At 46.6% G+C, this 19,006-nt stretch overlaps 1 protein-coding gene across 1 annotated transcript in view; it reads right to left on the bottom strand.

Moving 5' to 3' along the window:
• Positions 1–12,650, bottom strand: part of MAP6 (microtubule associated protein 6) — an 81,329-nt gene extending 68,679 nt beyond the window's left edge. Inside the window, exon 1 of the mRNA XM_006021976.2 lies at positions 12,580–12,650. Within this exon, the coding sequence (XP_006022038.2) occupies positions 12,580–12,650 (71 nt within the window). The remainder of the gene's footprint in view (positions 1–12,579) is intronic.
• Positions 12,651–19,006: the final 6,356 nt, after the last annotated feature.

The raw sequence follows: 19,006 nt of genomic DNA, 5'->3' as shown, positions 1-19,006 counted from the left end.
GGGAGGAGCCCGCCCCGCCCCGCCCCGCCCCGCACGCGCGGGCACACGCACGCGGGCTCAGCCCCCACGTGCTCACGCGCGCACAGTCTCAGTCATTGCACACTCTCCCTCTCAGCGACCACACACAAAAGCACGCACGGGCTCAGCCATCGCACACACACACACAGTCTCAGCCACCCCGCACACACTCTCTCTCAGCTGCCACACACAAAAACACACGCGCACACAGAGTCTTAGCTATTACACACTCTCACACAAACACACAGTGTCAGCCACCGCACACACTCGCTCTCTCGCGCACAGTCTCAGCCATCACACATTCACACGCACACACACACCGTCTCGGCCATTGCACGTTCCCATACACACACAAACACACACATGCTTTCTCTCTCACACAGTCTTAGCCACCACATGCTCTCACACACACACACAGTCTGAGCCATCACACACACACACACTCTCCCCACACACACACAGTCTTAGCCACTACATGCTCTCTCTCTCTCTGTCACACACACACACACACTCTTAGCTATTACACACTCTCACACAAACAGTCTCAGCCACCACACGCACTCACTCTCACAGTCTCAGCCATTGCACATTCACACACACAAACACAGTCTCAGCCACCACACACACACTCACTCTCTCACAGTTTTAGCCACTACATGCTCTCATACACACACAAACACACACAGGCTCAGCCACCACATATACACACACACGCACTCACACACACACACACAAACACATACAGTGTCTTAGCCATCACACACACACACACACACACTCTCTCTCTCTCTCACACACTCACACCATCTTAGCCACCACACACACACACATACCTATTCTTTCACAGACTCACACTCACTCCCTCCTTCTCTCACCCCCCCCCTCCTGCCGCCGCCTGGGTGTAAAGCGTGAGTCTTTCACGGCCAGGACACAAACACACACGGTCTTCCTTTGAATTTCTAAATCACACTGCAAGGCGGCCCACCAGCCAGCTCCTCCTCGCCAGCTGTCTTCTTGTTGTCCGCGTAGCTTTGGCCACTGAACTCCTCCCCGCTCTGGGATCAGAGTCAAGGCAACCTTTCCCCTCCCCTTCCCACACCAAAACAACACACGTAGGTATATGGAGTCTCCCTCGCTCTTTCACACCCCCGCACACCCAGCAGACACATGCACACAGAGTCTGGCTTCACTGCAGCACGCTCCCCCGACTCTTTCTTAGACGAGACAGTGTCTCTTTAGTCAACATGTGCACACACGCACAAACACACGTGAGCACGCAAATGTGGAATTTCTCTGAGCTCTCTCATGCACACGCATGCGCACACCATGTATTTTTTAGTGCAGATATGCACAAAGTGTATCTTAACACATGCATACAAACACAGTCTTGCTTGGCCACACGCAGGTGCACACACGAGAGTTTCTCAGTTAACAGAAATATGCGTGTGTGCACACACACACACACACACACACATGCACAGAGCCTTTTTAAGCCAAGACACGCAGAGACGGTCTTAGCTACCGCTTGCACACAGACACGCACAGCATTTTTTTGCCACCATTTAAAGATCTCCAAGGCGTTTTGCAAAATGCTGGACAGCACCAGGGAGCATTATAATATTGTCCTTGCCACTCATTTTCAGAACTGTAGTGCTTTGGACAGATCCCCACCTCCCTCCGGAAAGGCCGAGCTGCAAATAGTGAATTAATCCCCCTTAATCCACCGTGACATACCCAGCGAGCCGGCTAAAGGAGGAGAACAGCAGGATTGCTGGTTTCGGATTTTAAGGAAAGCTACAATTGCTAAAGCCACGGCTATGCTGCAGGGCCGTGCCCTTTGCTGTTCCCAGGCCTGGATTTCCCCATCCCTTTACAGAAAACAATAAACCACGGCAGAACGACCCAGATCGCAGCGCCACCTTAAAGTAAACACTGGCTAGACTAGAGTGAGAAAAAAAAATCAGTACTAAAACCCCACCACGCAACTCAGCTGCTTTGTAACAGGGGGCCGGAGGCGGAAAAAGTTGCAGCCCCCTCTTCGCTCCATGATTCACTGCTCCTTCCATTGATGGCTTAGTTTCTTTTTCCCCTTTGGATGCCACTTCTCTGCTGCATCTCTCTCCCTCTCCCATCCTCTCTCCCCTTCTCACCCTGTGCTCCCTCACCCACGATACCATTCAGCTCTCCCTTTGTGCTACTCCTACAGGATCAAAGCCTGTTGTGTCACAGTTTTGAGCATGGTTGTATTTAGGCAGCGATCTGGACACAAATAAACTTACACGCAAGGGGTAAATCTTTCCAGGAGCAAGCCTTGCATCCTGTCCTTGCATACTGTCCAAGCCTTGCATACTGTCCTTGCATCCTTTTTTTAAATTTCAACCCGGTAAATATTTCCAATACAATATACACTGGGAAGAAAAGGCCCTGAATCTCTTCCTGGATTTACTGAGGTCCCTTCTGACCCTAAAAAATTTATGAAATCTATGAAAAAGCACTTGCTGCACCAGAATTTCTTGTGATGAAAGAGCAGAACGTACTCAGAAAATGATTTTCACTGAATGAGGCTGAAATTTGTGGAGATGTTGTCATGGCTGGAGTAATACTAACAATATTTTGTCTTCCTCTACTGATTTCCAGTCCCAGCCTCTCCAATTATTTAACAGGCACTAACAATTTCATCCTCAACAACAATTTACCTAAGTATTGCCATATTAAGCCCATTTCACAGATGGAACTCGAGCACTTCAAAGCACAAGGCGAATGGATTACATATGTACTTCTGAAGAAACCTCCATTAGTGATTAAAAAGGATGTATTTGTGTTGACATCTCCTTATCATCGGTGACCACATTGCTTCAGCTTTAATAGGCAGCACAGTTTAAAAATGGCGATCGCTATTAATGAAATAGGACGCATTTCAGTACAACACATGCCACCGACCTCTACCACACTGGTGGGAGGTTTGTGGTTCCTAATTTAAGGCTTTTAAAAACAATAGCCAGAGACATGTCGCATTATGCTTTATGACGAAATGGTGGCAGTGCCAATTATAATGATGCATAAAGCAGAGTTGAATTTTCAGCTTGAAGTAGGGATTATACAACAAGGGATCAGATTCATAGATACTAGGGTCAGAAGGGACCTCAAAGGATCATCGAGTCCAATGTTTCTTCATGCATGGCACTTCAACATCTACATTTCTAAGTGTGTTCCTATTCCACCCTATCTGAGCTCCTGAATTACCATCAACACAAAAAGTTGGAGAGTCCTCCCCATCCTTGCTGCTTTACATGACTTAGTCTTAAGGCTAAAATGAAGGTCTGTTTTAAAAGTAGATGCATTAACACTGGGCGTGTCGACGGGAGACACTTCACTGCGCAGTAGAGCAGTTTACTGCACAATAAGCATACACATCTACATGTGCACAAGCTTACTGTGCAGTAAACTGCTCTACTCAGGCATAAATTTGCTACCTGCAAATACAAGTAGCAAATTTATTCACAAGGAGTAACTGCACAGTAACGCACCTATAGATGCTGACCAGGAGCTTTTACTCTCAAGTCGTTTACTCGGGAATAAACTGCTGCCAGATCAAATGCATGTGTAGGCGCACCCAGTTTTCAGGGTCTTGAACAGGGTGGAATAAGATCATACATAGATATTTCGATCTCTAAATTTTACTAATAGGTGGTCCAAAAAGATGCCCTAAGAGCCCATGCCTTTTAATGCCAAGTTAGACCAAAACACAACAGAAGGACAATAGACCTTGCAACATCAAGAGATGCAGGAAGAGCAATGGATTCATAGGAGAAAAGAGGGGGGAACAGCAATGGTGTGCAGAGGGCAGCAGTTTGTATGTGGCTCTCAGTATGCTCTGAAGGTGATGGTAAGTATTACGTCTATTTTAAAACATGGGCAAGCTGACACTTGTGAGGTTGCACAGAAGCTTGGTGGCACTGTCAATTCAATTTATTATTAAGGATGCTGGCTAAAAGCCATGCTCCCAAAAACAACATAACAGACATAGAACCATAATGTAAATTTAAGCACAAATAACAAAAGTACAAATATAACATGAAAATAGGGCCAACAATTTTAAAAGGATTGTTCCTACGCCTAACATTAACATAATCAAATACAAAGATGGTAATAAGTCAGATCACAAACCTATAAAAATGTTATGCATAGATCCACAATTGACACAATAAAAAAAAATGTAGTGATAAAGTTTCTCAAGTCACATCAACAGTGAAGGATGTTTAGCTCTGATCCCTTCAGCCTTATAAGCAAAAGTTGCAAGACGGTTTACTAAACATGAATCTGTTTGCTGGAGAAGCCATATTCATTTCTCTTTATTTGAGAAATACGGCAATTTCTGCAAGAATGGTGATAAATACTTTCTCCTTAGGTCGTTGTATAAAGGATATCCTAAAGCATAATGAATAGTATCTTCCAAAACTCCTAGACAGGCTGGGCAATATCTTTTAGCCCTGGGAATGGAGAGTCTACGTCCAGCCGAAACAGCTGCGGGCATCTGTTCGGTCCTGAGTCTAGTCAAAGGTTTGCAATTTATTGTTGAGATCCAACTGTAAATACTTCCCCCCCCTCCCCCCAATCTAATTTCCAAAGAATATATAGAGGGGCAATGCAAATAGCCACAACCACTGCAAAATCATTCTGCCTGGCAATATCTCCGAACGCCTGAAAAACCTGGACCTTTTCTATGGGGGTTAGCGGCACTTCCAGAACCCAAGGTTCCCGGTTACTTCTGTAACTATACGGGAATGTGTTGTGTCTCACAAGGGAGTGATAGTATATGTGAGATACAGCAGATCTAGGGATGAATGGGAGGGGGTGGGGGTTGCAGTGCTGCAGTGGTAGTCCCCTTTGACTCCTCCTCTATCAAAACTTTGAAACCAACTAACTGGGATGGGGAGCAGCGGCATTTATATTCAGGCAGCACAGAGGGAGTCAATGGACCTCATGGCTCATTATCAACTATCTGATTCCTGATAATGTCCCTTCATCCCATATGTGTCAATGACCCTCTCTCCTTTTTCATCGTCTTGATGTGCCACTATTCAAACTATCCTTTTGTCTGCAATGTTACTGCCTGTTAGCCGTTCTTGGGGATGCCTATCTTCTATTTCACAGCCCTGCAGATTGTTTTTAGTTCTAACTAAGAGCTGTAACTCAGGCGTGATCATATTAACTCGGGTGTAGAAATGACTGACAGCAAAGTACTGTCAAGCACTGTCAAGATGCTCAAGATGACTAGGTTTTGTTTTATGAATTTGAGTAAGGGATATACAATTAATGATAAGGACTGCAGGACTAATGAAACAATCTCTCTTGACTTTTTTGACCATTTGTTGCCTAGCTTTTTGTATTTTGCAACTTAATATATTACCTAGCAAATTATGGCGCACTCCAATAAAGTTATATTTGTTTTTGCTTTGATCTTAAAGTGAATAATATAGTGCTAGCCCCTTTGCTTATTAGTAAAACTTCTAGTTTCTCTTTAACTAGAGAAAAATATATGTTATGTTATGTGTAATGATGCCCTGCATTGCCTGCACCTCCCTTTTTAAAATCCTAGATCTTCCCAGGAGCAGATCAGACTACATCAAATGGAAGCAGAGGAAAAGTGAGAGAGAGAAAAGCACCACCATCTACTCTTAAATAAGAAAAAGCGACTTAATATCTGAAAGCAGGCAGTTCAGTCACAAGGGTCTCTGGGAAATGGACTCACCAGCCTTTGAGTTTCTCAGGTGCCTTCATTTCTAAACACTAATAGACACAGAACTCAATTTATTTGAGCCCTGCCACAGTGATGCATTAAACTGAAAACCCATCCTGATTGGAGACCTGATATAGTCAAAGCCCTTTATCCTTCTGCACATGCTCATACGTTTAGAGGTTTCCTCCTGAAAAGCCTTCTCAGTTATTCTTGGATTGCTCTATTTGGTGCATTAAAAACTCTAATTGGAATGACCTGGCATTAGCATAATTAAGGAAGAATGTAGGGCAGTGGATCAGGCCCATTTTCTAGCCCTATTTTCACAATGACCACCAACTTTAGGCCAGTGGTTCTCAGCCTTTTCAGCCTCAAGTCACTCCTTCTTAGACTCAAGCTGCTCCTCAGACCATGCCAGCTCTTAGCTTTCACTCATTCCTCGACGATGGAAAAATACCACAGCAGTTTTCCTGCTGCAAAGAACTCAAAAAAAAAGCCCATGATGGACCAGAATGGGTTTGCTATTCTGGATCCCTATTTGAAATCTCTGGGTTGATCTTGTGAATCATGTGTTGGTGTTTGCACACCCAAAGGCGCTAATACCATGTGGTACCCCATGGCACACTTAGAAGAGTTTCGTGGTACTCCAGGATGCCGTGGGACCCTAGTTAAGAGCCACTGCCTTAAGCAAAGCATGTATCTATTCAGAACGATCTCCATATGTCCAGTACTTAGCAGAACAGGCCTCGCTCTAACTTTTATTTCATTAAAAAAAAGTAATTTGGCCACAATAGTGATAGAAAATTGAAAGTATCCATTGGGGCTTATATTCTTTTTGTGGCCATTATTCCCCTGTCATTCTTAAATTGATTTAAAAGCGGGGTGGGGAGGGGAACCCGTGCTTCATCATTTGGCAGCAGCCTCCTTTTAGGATGCGAGAGGTGGCCAGACCCTATACTGCGCAGTCTTTGCCTGACCAGGATGGTATCAATTCACTCCTTTGCAGACACCTGTGAGACCCGGAAGCTGCAATAAGCTTCGTCATGAGACAATATCATAATGCCTTTGGTAAAGGCAGCCTGCTTCTCCCAAAACATGGCTGCTGATTCACCCTCAGCATCAAGCTGCAGAAAAATCATTCATCTCTTTTGGCAAGCGAGGTGCATTAGTGCTAATCAGAGGAATGGATTTGCTGGCATTAGCCCCCCTCTCAGAGAAGATGGCAGTTAAACAAATACAAATGCCTTGTGTGTTTAAACAGCAGTGGGAGGAGCAGAATACAAGAACAGCTTTTATCATCTGCAACCTGTCATGGGAAAATACCAACAACAGAAACAAGCATATAAGCCATCTGGGTGAAATCCTGACCTCATTCATTCACTTGACTCTGTCTCATGTAGACTTAGGATCTGACCCTGCCTGAACCCCAGTCAAGCCAACAAGTGGTTTGCTGTGGACTTCAGGGGTGCAGAGAGGAAGGGTGAACTAATGATTCACAGAGCAGGGACCTGAACCCTGGTCTCCCAATTCTGAGACAAGGGAGCCGTGTTTTAGTACATCCAAAAATGATGACTGCTTCCAAAAGGAAGTGATTACTTCCAAATTTAATTACTTCCCAATAATTACTACCAAAGTTAAATTACTTCCAAAAGGAAGTACGAAAGCGTGGTGCTGTAGCAATGTTGCCGTATGGCAATGTGTAGACGTGCCCTCTGATGTGCTTGGGAGCAGATGAAGGGGACACCCCATTTCTAGGTGGATGTATGACAGTATAGCAGAAGCAGGTGGGAAGGGCACACCTGCAGTTCTCCTTCCTAGAGAACCACGCCAGAAGCCATATAGACAGACCTTTTATGCTCGAGGTCTCCAGGTATAAAATGGGGCTATAATAGCACTTCTCCATTTCACCAGGGCATTGTCATAATCCATGAAAAGATTACACATTTAGGTTAGATATTAGGAAAAACTTTCTCATGTTGAGGGTAGTAAAGCACTGGAACAGGTTACCTAGGGAGGTGGTAGACTCCCCATCCTTGGAGGTTTTTAAGGCCTGGCTAGACAAAGCCAGGGCTGGGATGGTCTAGTTGGGGCTGGTTTTGCTTTGAGGTCCCTTCCAACCATCATCTTCAGTTCTATAAACTGGTTTAATAGCGGCTTGGGGGTTGTCTTCCCTACAGCATGGATCTCCTAAAGTTTGGCCTTGTTAATACTTGGAAACTTAAATCATTGTTTGGGAGAAAGAGCAATTCTGGAATAGTTATTTTGGGCCAAATCCCTGGATGAATACTACTTCTACGGATTTGCAAGCATAGATCAGGTCTTGATGAAACTCTAGAAACAGCAATCCCATAACAAAATGACACTCAAGTTATGGTTTAAGTCAAGTCTGCATTGAAGACAGGCCTTCAGAAGGAAGACCATCAGTTATCAATGTGTACGTGAATGTATCTTGTCTCAAAGCAGTGTGTACTTGACTTGCACAGCTGACCAATTTGAATGCCTCCTTGTCTCTAATTACTAATTAGTGTGTTCTGGCTGGAAGGAGAAAGCTGCAATAATCATTTTAGATGCAGCTAGTCCTGAGATGCTAGCAGTCTCCTGCCACTGTTCCACATCATCCCTCTCAGCAGCAAACACAAAGAGAAAAATGCCTGAATTTCCAGTGGCATTGTCCATGCAAATACAGCAAACCATTTCCCCTTCAGAGCAACTCAATGCCACATTTAAAATGATATTATAAATGCTCTTTTATGCATCTCTGCTGAAACCAACAATAAAGTATTCTTCTTTTATGAAGAGGTGCTTAGATACTACACTGGGAGCCATGAAAGTGCCTCTCATGGACAGAGCTGGGTTTGTACGACATGTGTAGAAGGCAGAATTCCCAATGGTTGAAGCAGAGAACTGAAAAGAAAACACCCTCTTCTAGCCAAGACATCGGTGTTAATTTGTTGTGCATGACTGAGGATACCATATTTCCACCCTCAGAGTTAGGGGATCTTGCCTCTATGCCTCAGTTCACTCATCTTTAAAATGGGGACAATCAAGGTGTGCATCTTTGTAAAACACAGTGGATGTATCTACATGCAATGCTTTAATGAGCTTTAGCCTAAATTTAAGGTGCACATGTCTACACGTGAGTGCCCTTAATGCACTTTAAAAATGGTGATTTGGGGCTAAGACATACCACAAATGCCCACCTCTGATGAGGGGGAGCTCTGCACAACGTATTGGTTGAACATGACATGCGTGCTGAAGATCAAAAAATACCTGCAGAATGAAAAAGCAGTGATTCTGCACAGGATTTACAGGTTGGAGCGAGTGAGCAAATCAGCGTGAGCTCCCAGGGCAACACTGTGGCTAAAAAAAGGCTAATGCTATTCTTGGGGTATAAATAAGGGGGCAGTGAATAGGAGTAGGGGGTGATTTTACCTCCGTATAAGGCACTGGCGAGGCTGTTACCTTGAACACTGAGCCCAGCTCTGCCGTCTGCATTTTAGAAAGGGATGCTTCAAAAGAAAATGCTTCAAAAATGGAGTTGAGAGCTGCAGAAAAGGCCTTAAACAGAGAGACTCTCAGAGCTCGCTCCGTCCCACTGATCAATAAGAAGGGTGTGAGGTTACTTGATTATGGCGCATAAATCTGCTCCTGGGGAGAAAATGCCTGTGCTTTAATCCATCTGACAAAGGTCTAAAGAACCAATGGATGGGCATTACAGTGAGGCTCATTCAATTGAAAATAAAGTTTTGCAAACTGAACGTGTTTAACTATTGCAACAAGTTTCCAAGGGACGTGATGGATTTGCCATTGCTTGCTATTTTCCACTGAGGCCTGAAGGCCTTCCTGGAAAAGCTGCTTCTGTCAAACACAAGTCATTGGGCTCCGTGCAGAGCTGATGGGGTGAGACTGTTGCATTGGAGGTCAGACCAGGTGACCTCAGCCTCCCTTCTCGCCTTAACGTCTTCAAATAGGATCAGAAAGTTTCTACAAGCAGCTACAGATTATCCTGTTATGCAATGCAAAATCACCACTGCTGCAAATCTCTCCGGCTCTGTGCAATTGTAAAGAGAGTTGTAAAAAGCTCTTTGGTACCCAGGGTAAGATGCTCCTGGTATATGATCTGTGGTTGCCATAGCAGAGAATCACAGCAGCGGTCTGAGCCCTCTAGTGGCATAAACCCACTTGCAACTAGATCCTTGGGACTTCTGTTCATCCAGGAGTTTTACCTTGCTCTCTCTGCCCAGGAACCAGAGTCTTTCCTTGACAAACGACTGGCCTGGAAATCATTAATTTGCTTTTGTGTGTGCATGCAATTCCATAATAAGCAGCACAGTAGCCAACTGCAAGGTACAAATAGAAAATGATGACTCTAGCAGTCTGACCTGAAAGAGCAAAACCTCCCCGGCTCTGCTGAATTTAATGGATTGAACTTGGCTTTTGTGGTCTAAGCCCATGCCATTATGTTGCACAGACACAATAATTGCCTCTTTTTATGGATGGTGGGGGTTTTTGCCTTCCTCTGTATCCTCCGTTGGGGATCACTTGAACAACGTGAACAACATTTTACAGAAGCAGGACGTAGGGTGCCATTGTCCCCTTGCTTTACCTGTGTCAGGTTAGGTCTTGTGTTGTGTCAGGGTTGATGGTAGTTTATGAAGAGTTTAGATTATGGATTGGTATAGGATGATTTGGGCAAGGATGATCCTGTCTCGGGCAGAGGGGGTCGAATAGATGAGCTCTGGAGGTCCCTTCCAGCCCTACTTCTCTATGAGTTTATGACTAACCTAATACCCTGTAAAAGTCATCTCTACATGACTGATTGCTAATTGGGTATCACAGAAGTTAGACAGATGGGACCTCCGCGGTCATCTTGTTCAAATCTCAGCTACCGCAGGATGCTTCCAGCCACTGGACCCCATCATGCGTATTATCTACACATTTAGGAAATTCCACATCAAACATGCTTAATAACAGGTCAAACACGCCAACAATTACAGGAACTGGTGGCCATTTCATATTTAGGTGAGGGACTTACATAAAAAAAATATGTTTTGTTGTTGGACTCAGCGGAGATGCATAGAAGAGTATTTATACTATTCCTTTAAACATGGCATCCAATTGCTCTGAAGGGGAAATGGTTTCTTGTATTTGCATGGACAATGACACTGGAAATTCAGGCAGTTTCCTCAAATAAAGACAGCTCTTTGTATTTGCTGTGAGAGGGAGCAGGAGGCTGCTAGCATCTCAGGACTAGCTGCAGCTAAAAGGACAATTCCAGCTTTCTCCTTCCAGCCAGAACACACTAATTAGCAATTAGAGACAAGGAGGCATTCAAATTGGTCAGCTGTGCAAGTCAAGCTACACTGCTGAGAGTTAAGATACATTCACGTACACGTTGATAGCTGATGGTCTTCCTTCTGAAGGCCTGTCTTCAATGCAGACTTGACTTAAACCATAACTTGAGTGTCATTTTGTTATGGGATTGCTGTCTCTAGAGTTTTATCAAGAGCTGATCTATGCTTGCAAATCCGTAGAAGTAGTATTCATCCAGGGGTTTGGCCCAAAATAACTATTCCAGATTAGCTCTTTCTCCCAAACAATGATTTAAGTTGCCAAGTATCAACAAGCCCAAACTCTAGAAGACCCCATGCTGTAGAGAAGACAACCCTCACGCCTCTATTAAACCACTTCAAAGAATCATAGAAGATGAGGATTGGAAGGGACCTCAAAGCAGGACCAGCCCCAACTAGACCATCCCAACCCAGGCTTTCAGGCCTTAAAATCCTCCAAGGATGCAGAGACCACCACCTCTCTGGGTAACCTGTTCCAGTGCTTTACTACCCTCCTAGTGAGAAAGTTTTTCCTAATCTCTAACCTCAACTTCCCTTGCTGCAACTTGAGCTCATTGCTCCTTGTTCTGTCATCTGTCCGCACTCCTGAGAACAGCTCCCTGGCCCCTGTTTGCCTCACTTGTGGGATAGCCCCCCTTCAGGATCCTACCGCTACCACCAATTTGTGCCATCCCTGAAGCCTCAGAAACTGGCACAATTCCTGCATAGATTTGCTGAAGTTATTGTCGGCTCAATACGGCAACAACCCGGATACCTGGTGCATGGCAGAGGTCACATTTTAGCCAATTAAAAAAACCCGAAATCTTCACAATTTTACGAGGATCAAGTTGGAGCACCTGAAACCAGCCTTTGCTCGAGGTCATTTGCATCGTCACAGAGCTCAGAGACACTTCGCCACATAAGAAATGCCTGCCCAGAAGAGCAGTCCATCTTTTTACTCTTCTGTGAACTATGAAACCCCACAACCAGGAGGAAATATGGCTACATGCTGCTTGCCACCAAACAACTTTGAGGCAAAGAGACTATTCCAACTTTTCTCTAAGCCTAACCTGCATAGATGAGCTGTTCCAAACCAGGAGATTTTAGCACACCTTCAACTCTCCTATGAAATCTGAACTTTCATTTCTACCCAGGAAAACTTTTATAATCTGTTCTCTTGTGCCTGATGAAGGGTGTTTGTGCCCGGAAGCTTGCAATTAAAGTTTTGTTTTTTGCAAAAATCTAGTTGGTCTAATAAAAGATATCACCTCTGCCACCCATTCTGATTCCTTTTGCCTCTAGTCTAGACCAATACAGCTACAACCTGGATACCTCAGTGGCTCCCAGCCACCCAGTGGTGAAGCACTATAAGAACAGCTTACCCTCTGCCACTCTGGGATTACCTGATAGTCTGTCCACTCCAAATCCCAGCATAATTTATATCAGTATAACCAATGTCCATTATACCAGTGTAAGCATGTTTTGTGTCCTCACCCTAAAGCGTTGCTGTTGCCTGCTCGGTCAGAAACTTGAGACTGGGAGCTCCACACACATTTCGATTGCATTCAGCTAAATGAAAGGAGAGAAGCCAAGAAGCTTATTATAATGGGCCAGAAGCTGATCTCATTTATCCCTGTGTACGCTTGGAGTCCTTCCAGTCAAGTCACTGGAATTACTTCAGATTTGCTCCGATGCAAAACCAGCTTCTCACGGATAAAATTGTACTGAGCACAATTGTCTTGAAAAAGCCGACTTTGCAGCCCTCAGACACATGCTTGTGGTCCGAAACAACTGTTTTACTGCAAAAGGAAAGTGAACCAGCTCATCTCTTTCCAAGCGGCAACTTTTGATTAGTTTGCAACAGATAGAAAGGAAGCAGAAGCTAAAAGAGATCTTGTGAGTGTAAAGAATACCAGGGAAGGAGCAGGGGAAGTCAGCACAAAGTCACAGGACTGGATCCTGAACAAAAAAACCCCCAATTCTGCTTTGCACGACACGATTAGATGGTGAGCATAGGTGAATATGCTCTAAAGGAAAAAAAATAAAGCTGAGCAGGAGCATGAAAATGCTGGTTAGGAAGCAGAAGGATAGGAAGAAGAGCTAGTGAGACATGTGCTTGAGTTTGCTTCTGTGGGAAAATACACACCTGTTTCTGGCCAAAGGGGGGTTTTCTCCACCTCCTACACCAAGGGTGGGCACCGTCGCTGGCCCTGGCCCCGCTGCCTAGGCATGCCAGCCCATGTGCCCTGCACCCACTGCAGGGATGCCAGATGGAGCGGGCAGGGGGCAGGGTCTCTACAGAGGCCAATCCTTGACCCATGTGGGCAGGGTATGCTTGGGAGGCAGAGTGGCGGTGACAGCACAGGAGCAGGGCCAGGGCAGAGCTGCAATCCACTCCCAGATCTAGGGGACGCTTAGGGAGTTTAGGGGAGCTGCTGTGAGCTGAGGGTGGGGGTGCTGAGCCAGTGTAATGACAAAGCTCATCAAAACTCCCTAAGTGGCCCTCCAGCCAAAATAATTGCCCACCCCTTCTGCAGTGTCTCTGACTCGACGAATGTGATTTGAAGGAGGCCATTATTAATTTGTTTTTATCAGCGTATCTCCAGCCGCCAGACTGCCTCTTGGTCAGTGCTGACATCACTTGGTGCTGTGGAAATTAGATCAGGAAGGAAGCACCGGCAGCGCGCATACAAATGAGTGAATGACTCTGCAGAAAGGCAGGGTGGATTTGTACCTTACAGACTAACTAAATTAGGCACTGAGCTCAGTGACAGGGCGTGCACAGAGCAAAGAAATATCAGCTAGTGATGAGCTGCAGCGTAAGGCCCTGGGTAGCAAAGACCTATAGGGCTCATCTCTGGTCATTCACTGCATCGCTGCTTTACTAAGGGTGCAGACGTAACCCTTGAGCCATTCCAAGGACGTCACTGATTGGGAACCAGTTCACAACTGCCCCTGGACAGAGGATACCTGGCACTTGGCTCAGGGTTCAAGGGGAAGCCTCATCTTTTAGGGATTGTATTGCTGCCAGGACACCACCCGGGGGTGGAGACTGTGGTCTCTGTAGGCAATGCATCTTTGGGCGTGGAGTCCTGGTTGCAGTCCAAGAAGCTCCATTGTCCTGCATGCGTTTGTGGGGCGTAAGGAGCAGTGCAGTGTGGGATGCCTGGAGGAGTGACCACACAGTCACTAGCCATGGATGCTCTCTCCCTGTACCTGAAGAAGGGTGTTTGTGCCCAAAAGCTTGCAAAGAACATTTTTCCCCCCAATTATTTAGTTGGTTAAATAAAAGATATCACATTTACCCAAAGAACCGTGCCTGCCTATGTCCGTAGACCAACACAGCTACAACCAACACCCGTGTGTCCACACATTACACTACACCGATTAAAGGAGGGCCAGCTTAAAATAGTACTTGATTTTCTTGGTTCGATATTAAAATGTTCCAGGAAGCTTAACCCTGTCTAAAGTGACTTGCACATCTAGACTCTTGTAGTATAAAGTGTATTTAAAACATCCTAAGTATTACATCTCTCCCCAACCTTAGAGCCTGGTTCAATACTCACCGAAGTCAATGGAAAGTCTACTGCTTGCAGTAAAGAAGCCCAGATCACCTTATTAACTGTTATATGGGTGAATATCAAATACTCTTTACAAATCAGGGTGTTTTCTGCTCTGAGCTTTTAGTTAGGCAAGCAAAGTGGCCCCACAGCCTACTTCACTATAAACATAGACAGCTGGGTGACTCAGTGTTCTTACAGATTCCTCCTTTTGAAAGCGTTGCCAACCTGAGCCTAAGAACAGGTGATAAAAGGATTAGAGAGCATTACCCATTCAAAGATTAAAGGCATTTTCCAGGCCTTGGCCAGAGGGATCTGATAAATGATTATAAATACCTGGGAGATAAAGCTCTTTGGAGAGGTCAAAAGTAAGAATGCAAGCAGGGGGCTTTCACCTGTAAAACAGGCAGAAATGGCCTGACATTTAAGAACAGGGAAAACAGTAGCATCCCTTAAATACCAAAGGGGAGAGAGCATTAGAGATTAGGACTAAAAATCAGAGGGCTGGTTTAATCTGGGGTTGATTGCCCCTGGGCTTATTTCATCAAAACAGACCGGGACAAGGATTTGCACACTCAACTAGAATAGCAATTCACTCAAATTGATTGTCTCTGGGGCAAAGGGCTAATTCGCGTACTTCATGGGTACTCAGGACGGGACAACGGGTTTGTACTTCTGGAGGAGCCCAGAATAAAAGGCTTTGTTTTAGGGGAAATCTGCTTGCTGTTTCTAACCGAAGAGAAATTAAACAAAGAGAAACTTGCAGGGTTTTTGGTTGTAGCCCTGTTGGTCTAAGGGCACAGGCAGGCAAGGTTCTTTGGGGAGATGAGATGTCTTTTATTAGACCAACTGAGTAGCTGGAAAAGAAATGCTAGTGAGAGCCCGGGTGTTACTGAGGGTGTTTGATGGTACAATAGAGGAGCGAGAAGGGCCGCATGTACACACGACTACCCAGAACTGAATGACTGGAGATGCCCCTCCATGTCCAGAATCCTAATCGTGTGGTGTCTACTTCCTTCACTCTCCTGAAGGGGAGGTTTCCTCAGCCCCACTGCCAAAAATCAAGCCAGCAACCCCAGAGAAGAGAAGGTAGGCCCCATGGGAACGATACTGGAACTAGAACTTAGTGTAGCAGAAAAGAAATAACTTCTCAGAGGCCGAATTTCAGCCAGCATTAAGTGCCAGCTGAGTCTCTATAAGTGTTTTTATGGCTCTTGCCATCATGGTATTTCAGTGCCACGCACATTAGAGATTCATCACAATCCCTGCTTGCCGAAGTGTTTCATCACTCGTTTCCCAGAGCAGGAAACTGAGGGGCAGGGGTTAGATGATGCACCTAAGGGCAAACAAGGAATCTGCAGCAAAGCCAGGGCATGAGCTCAGATGTTGCACCTCTCAACAAGAATATCCTCTTCTTCACGCTGATGTATTGCTCAGTGATAAAGCAGGTGTTTTTATGCAACAGCAACAGTGGGGCAATATAACACCCTAAGCAGAGAAAGAAGGCTGCTCCTTTCTGGAGTAACAGCTAACAGGTAAGATTAGGGTGCGTGACTCTGCTCCTGACCACGCCAAATGTGGGTTACTTTAAAGCTGGAAGGAGAATATTAGTGTTTCTCCCCAGCCCTTAAAAGAAACCCAATGTGTTCAATTAACCCTTGAACTCTCAAAGGGCTGCTGGGTGGTGCGGGGAGTGGTCCCAGCTAACATGGCCCTGAGCCTCCCCCCCCCACAACACACACACCTGCAGGCACACTCAAAGCCCAGAAGTTTGCCAGCGAGGCCACTCCTAGCTTTCTCCCCAGTGGCTGCTCTCAGGTCCATGAGCGCAGGGGGGAAAAAGCTCAGAACCACCTTAAAGGCAAACTCCCAGATCAATCTGAAGATGTGGTGTAACAGGATCGGTGATCCAGGGGTGGCCGTGATGCCTCCTGGTGGCTACGCAGGTCCTGCTTCTCTGACTCTACGTTACCCCAGCTTTTCTCCCGCCTGCCACACCCTGATGTTCTCCTTTAATTTTGGAAAAGGAGGCTGCCCAAGGGAGCTCCAGTGATCCCTGCTCTGTCTTCCTGCCAGCAGATCCCTCTTGGACTAGTTCCCAAACTAGTCTTTATACAACATGGGCCCTCCTGGCCCATATGTGCCACCAGGGCACCAGTTGCCTTATGGCAGGGGTGGGCAAAATATGGTGATCTGGCCCACCAAATGATTCTTCCAGCCCGCGGCTGCCCTTTGGAAGGACAATTGTATCTGGCCTGTGGCTGCCCTGGCTTTTGGCACCTCTCACCCTTCTTCCTTGCCCCTGCCAGCCACCTGCTCCCCTCCCTGGCTGGCCCACCCTGTCCCACCCCGCAGGCCCCAGGGTACAGTCCTAGGCAAAGGGCACTGAGCTCCTGGCCAGGCTTCTGCCCAGCAAAGCTGTCTCTGCACTTCTCCAACCCTGCAGCTGTTTGGAAACCAGACAGCCTGGCCTTTGGCAAGAGTCAAAGCGCAGGTAAGGTCCTCCCTCCTGGTGGCAGAGTGGGGCAGGGGGAAGAGGGCCAGGAACCGTGGATTATCAAGGTTTTGTCATCACAGTAGCGGTGACCATGCCCCTACCAAGCCCTGGCCTGACATGCACTGGGATGCACTGTGTTCCCACATGCCACTTTGGGCTGCGCCATGTGGACACAGCTGGAGCAGCTGGTGCAGCTCCTGCCTGACCCTGAGTCCCTAGCATGCACCCAAGTCAGGCAGAAGCCACTCCAGCTGCTCCTGCATGACTCAAAGCAGCACACGGGAACAAAGCACAGCAACAGGGCCTGTCCATGTGCCAGGGACTTGGGGTGAGGCAGAAGGAGCAGGGAGAAGGAGGGAACACGGCATGGCACTGGCTCAACTGGGCCCAGATCACTTGTGGCTCCCTGTACCCCTCCCCAAGTCCCTGGCATGTGGCCAGGTCAGGAATGAGCTGTGCCAGCTGTGCCCACGTGGCCTGAGGTGGCATGCAGGAATACAGCATGGTACCAGCCCAGCCAATATGCCGGGGACTCAGGGCAGGGGAGAAGTGTGCAAGAAGAAGTGGGGAACAAAGGTTAGGTTGTGAGCTGGGTCAGCATCCCCTTCCTCTGCAACAGCTCACTCAAACTCCCTAAGTGGCCCTCTGGCCCAAATAGTTGCCTACCCCTGCCTTATGGGCTATTTATAGCCTTCAACCTCCCCTACAGCCATGTCCATGCCTTGCAGATGATACCAGTTATTTATTTCAATCAGTCTTAGCCCCAGTCCAATATCTGTCCTCCTCAGGCCTCTATACTTTTGTTCAGTCTCTGCCCCTTTCGCACTGCAAGCTCGCTGGCCCTCTCTCTCTGCCCATCATGGGCTGGGCTGATTAGCCCTCTGTAGATCCCACACCTCTTGGGCTGTGAGCCCCTGATCCTAGTCTCCTCCCCTCTTTGGACATGGTCCACCTAGCTCTGTCTCCATCCTCATCAGCCACGTGGATCCCTTGGCCCTGTCTGGTCTCGGGCTACATTAAGCTTCTTCTTTTCCCTTGTTCTCAAGTGCAATCAATCCCCTGCCCTCTGGCAGGGCTCAAGACAATCACATGCCCTCAGGTAGCACTGGGACCTCCAACCTCCCCTGACAGTCCCTTCCCCAAACCACTGTAACAAAACAATAAGCTCTCTCGGCTATAACATATATTGTACTTGCTGCCTTGACCCAAGCAGCAGCTTCTTGCCTGACTCAGTGGTTCTCAACCTTTTTTGTACCAGAACCCCGTTGTAAACATCGATGGCCAGTCCTGATCCAGTGCCCTTCACTCCTAACCCGCTGCCCCAAGAAGCCCCAAGCACCCCAAGCAGCCCCTTGCAGGCTGGGACTCTGCCAGCCTGCAAGGGAAAAGCCACGGTTTCCTATATTTTTCTCCTTTAAAGGAGAATCTATTTTTAAAGTTTGTTCATGACCCTTGCATATCTTCTTGCGACCCATTTTTGGGTTGTGATCTATGGGTCGAGAAACACTGTTGTAGAAGCCCCTTGAGTGATCAAGGTTTAACTTCATGCTTCTTAAACACAGCTGAAGCAATCGATCACACAGAACTAATGCCATCAAGTGCTGAGCACCTCCTGAAAGAAGCACCGCAGGAGCAGCGAGTTGCTTGCAAGCAAAACTTGCAAAATAATTCACTCTAAAGCAACTGTTGGACAATTATTGACAAACAAGTTCAGTCTGCTGATAATTAGTCAGCAAAGAAGGGGGCTAAATGACCAGGAACATCTGTTCACACCTCCTGTGCCTTTCTACAGCTCCCAGCGCAATGTGGCTCCCTTCCCACACCTGGGCCACAGACGTTTAGATGGCACTGTAATACAAAGAGC

The sequence above is a fragment of the Alligator sinensis genome, unplaced genomic scaffold (assembly GCF_000455745.1).
Source record: "Alligator sinensis unplaced genomic scaffold, ASM45574v1 scaffold1008_1, whole genome shotgun sequence".
Taxonomy (NCBI): domain Eukaryota; kingdom Metazoa; phylum Chordata; order Crocodylia; family Alligatoridae; genus Alligator; species Alligator sinensis.
The sequence above is the reverse complement of the archived record's forward strand: the minus strand, read 5'-3'. Positions and strand labels throughout refer to the sequence as shown.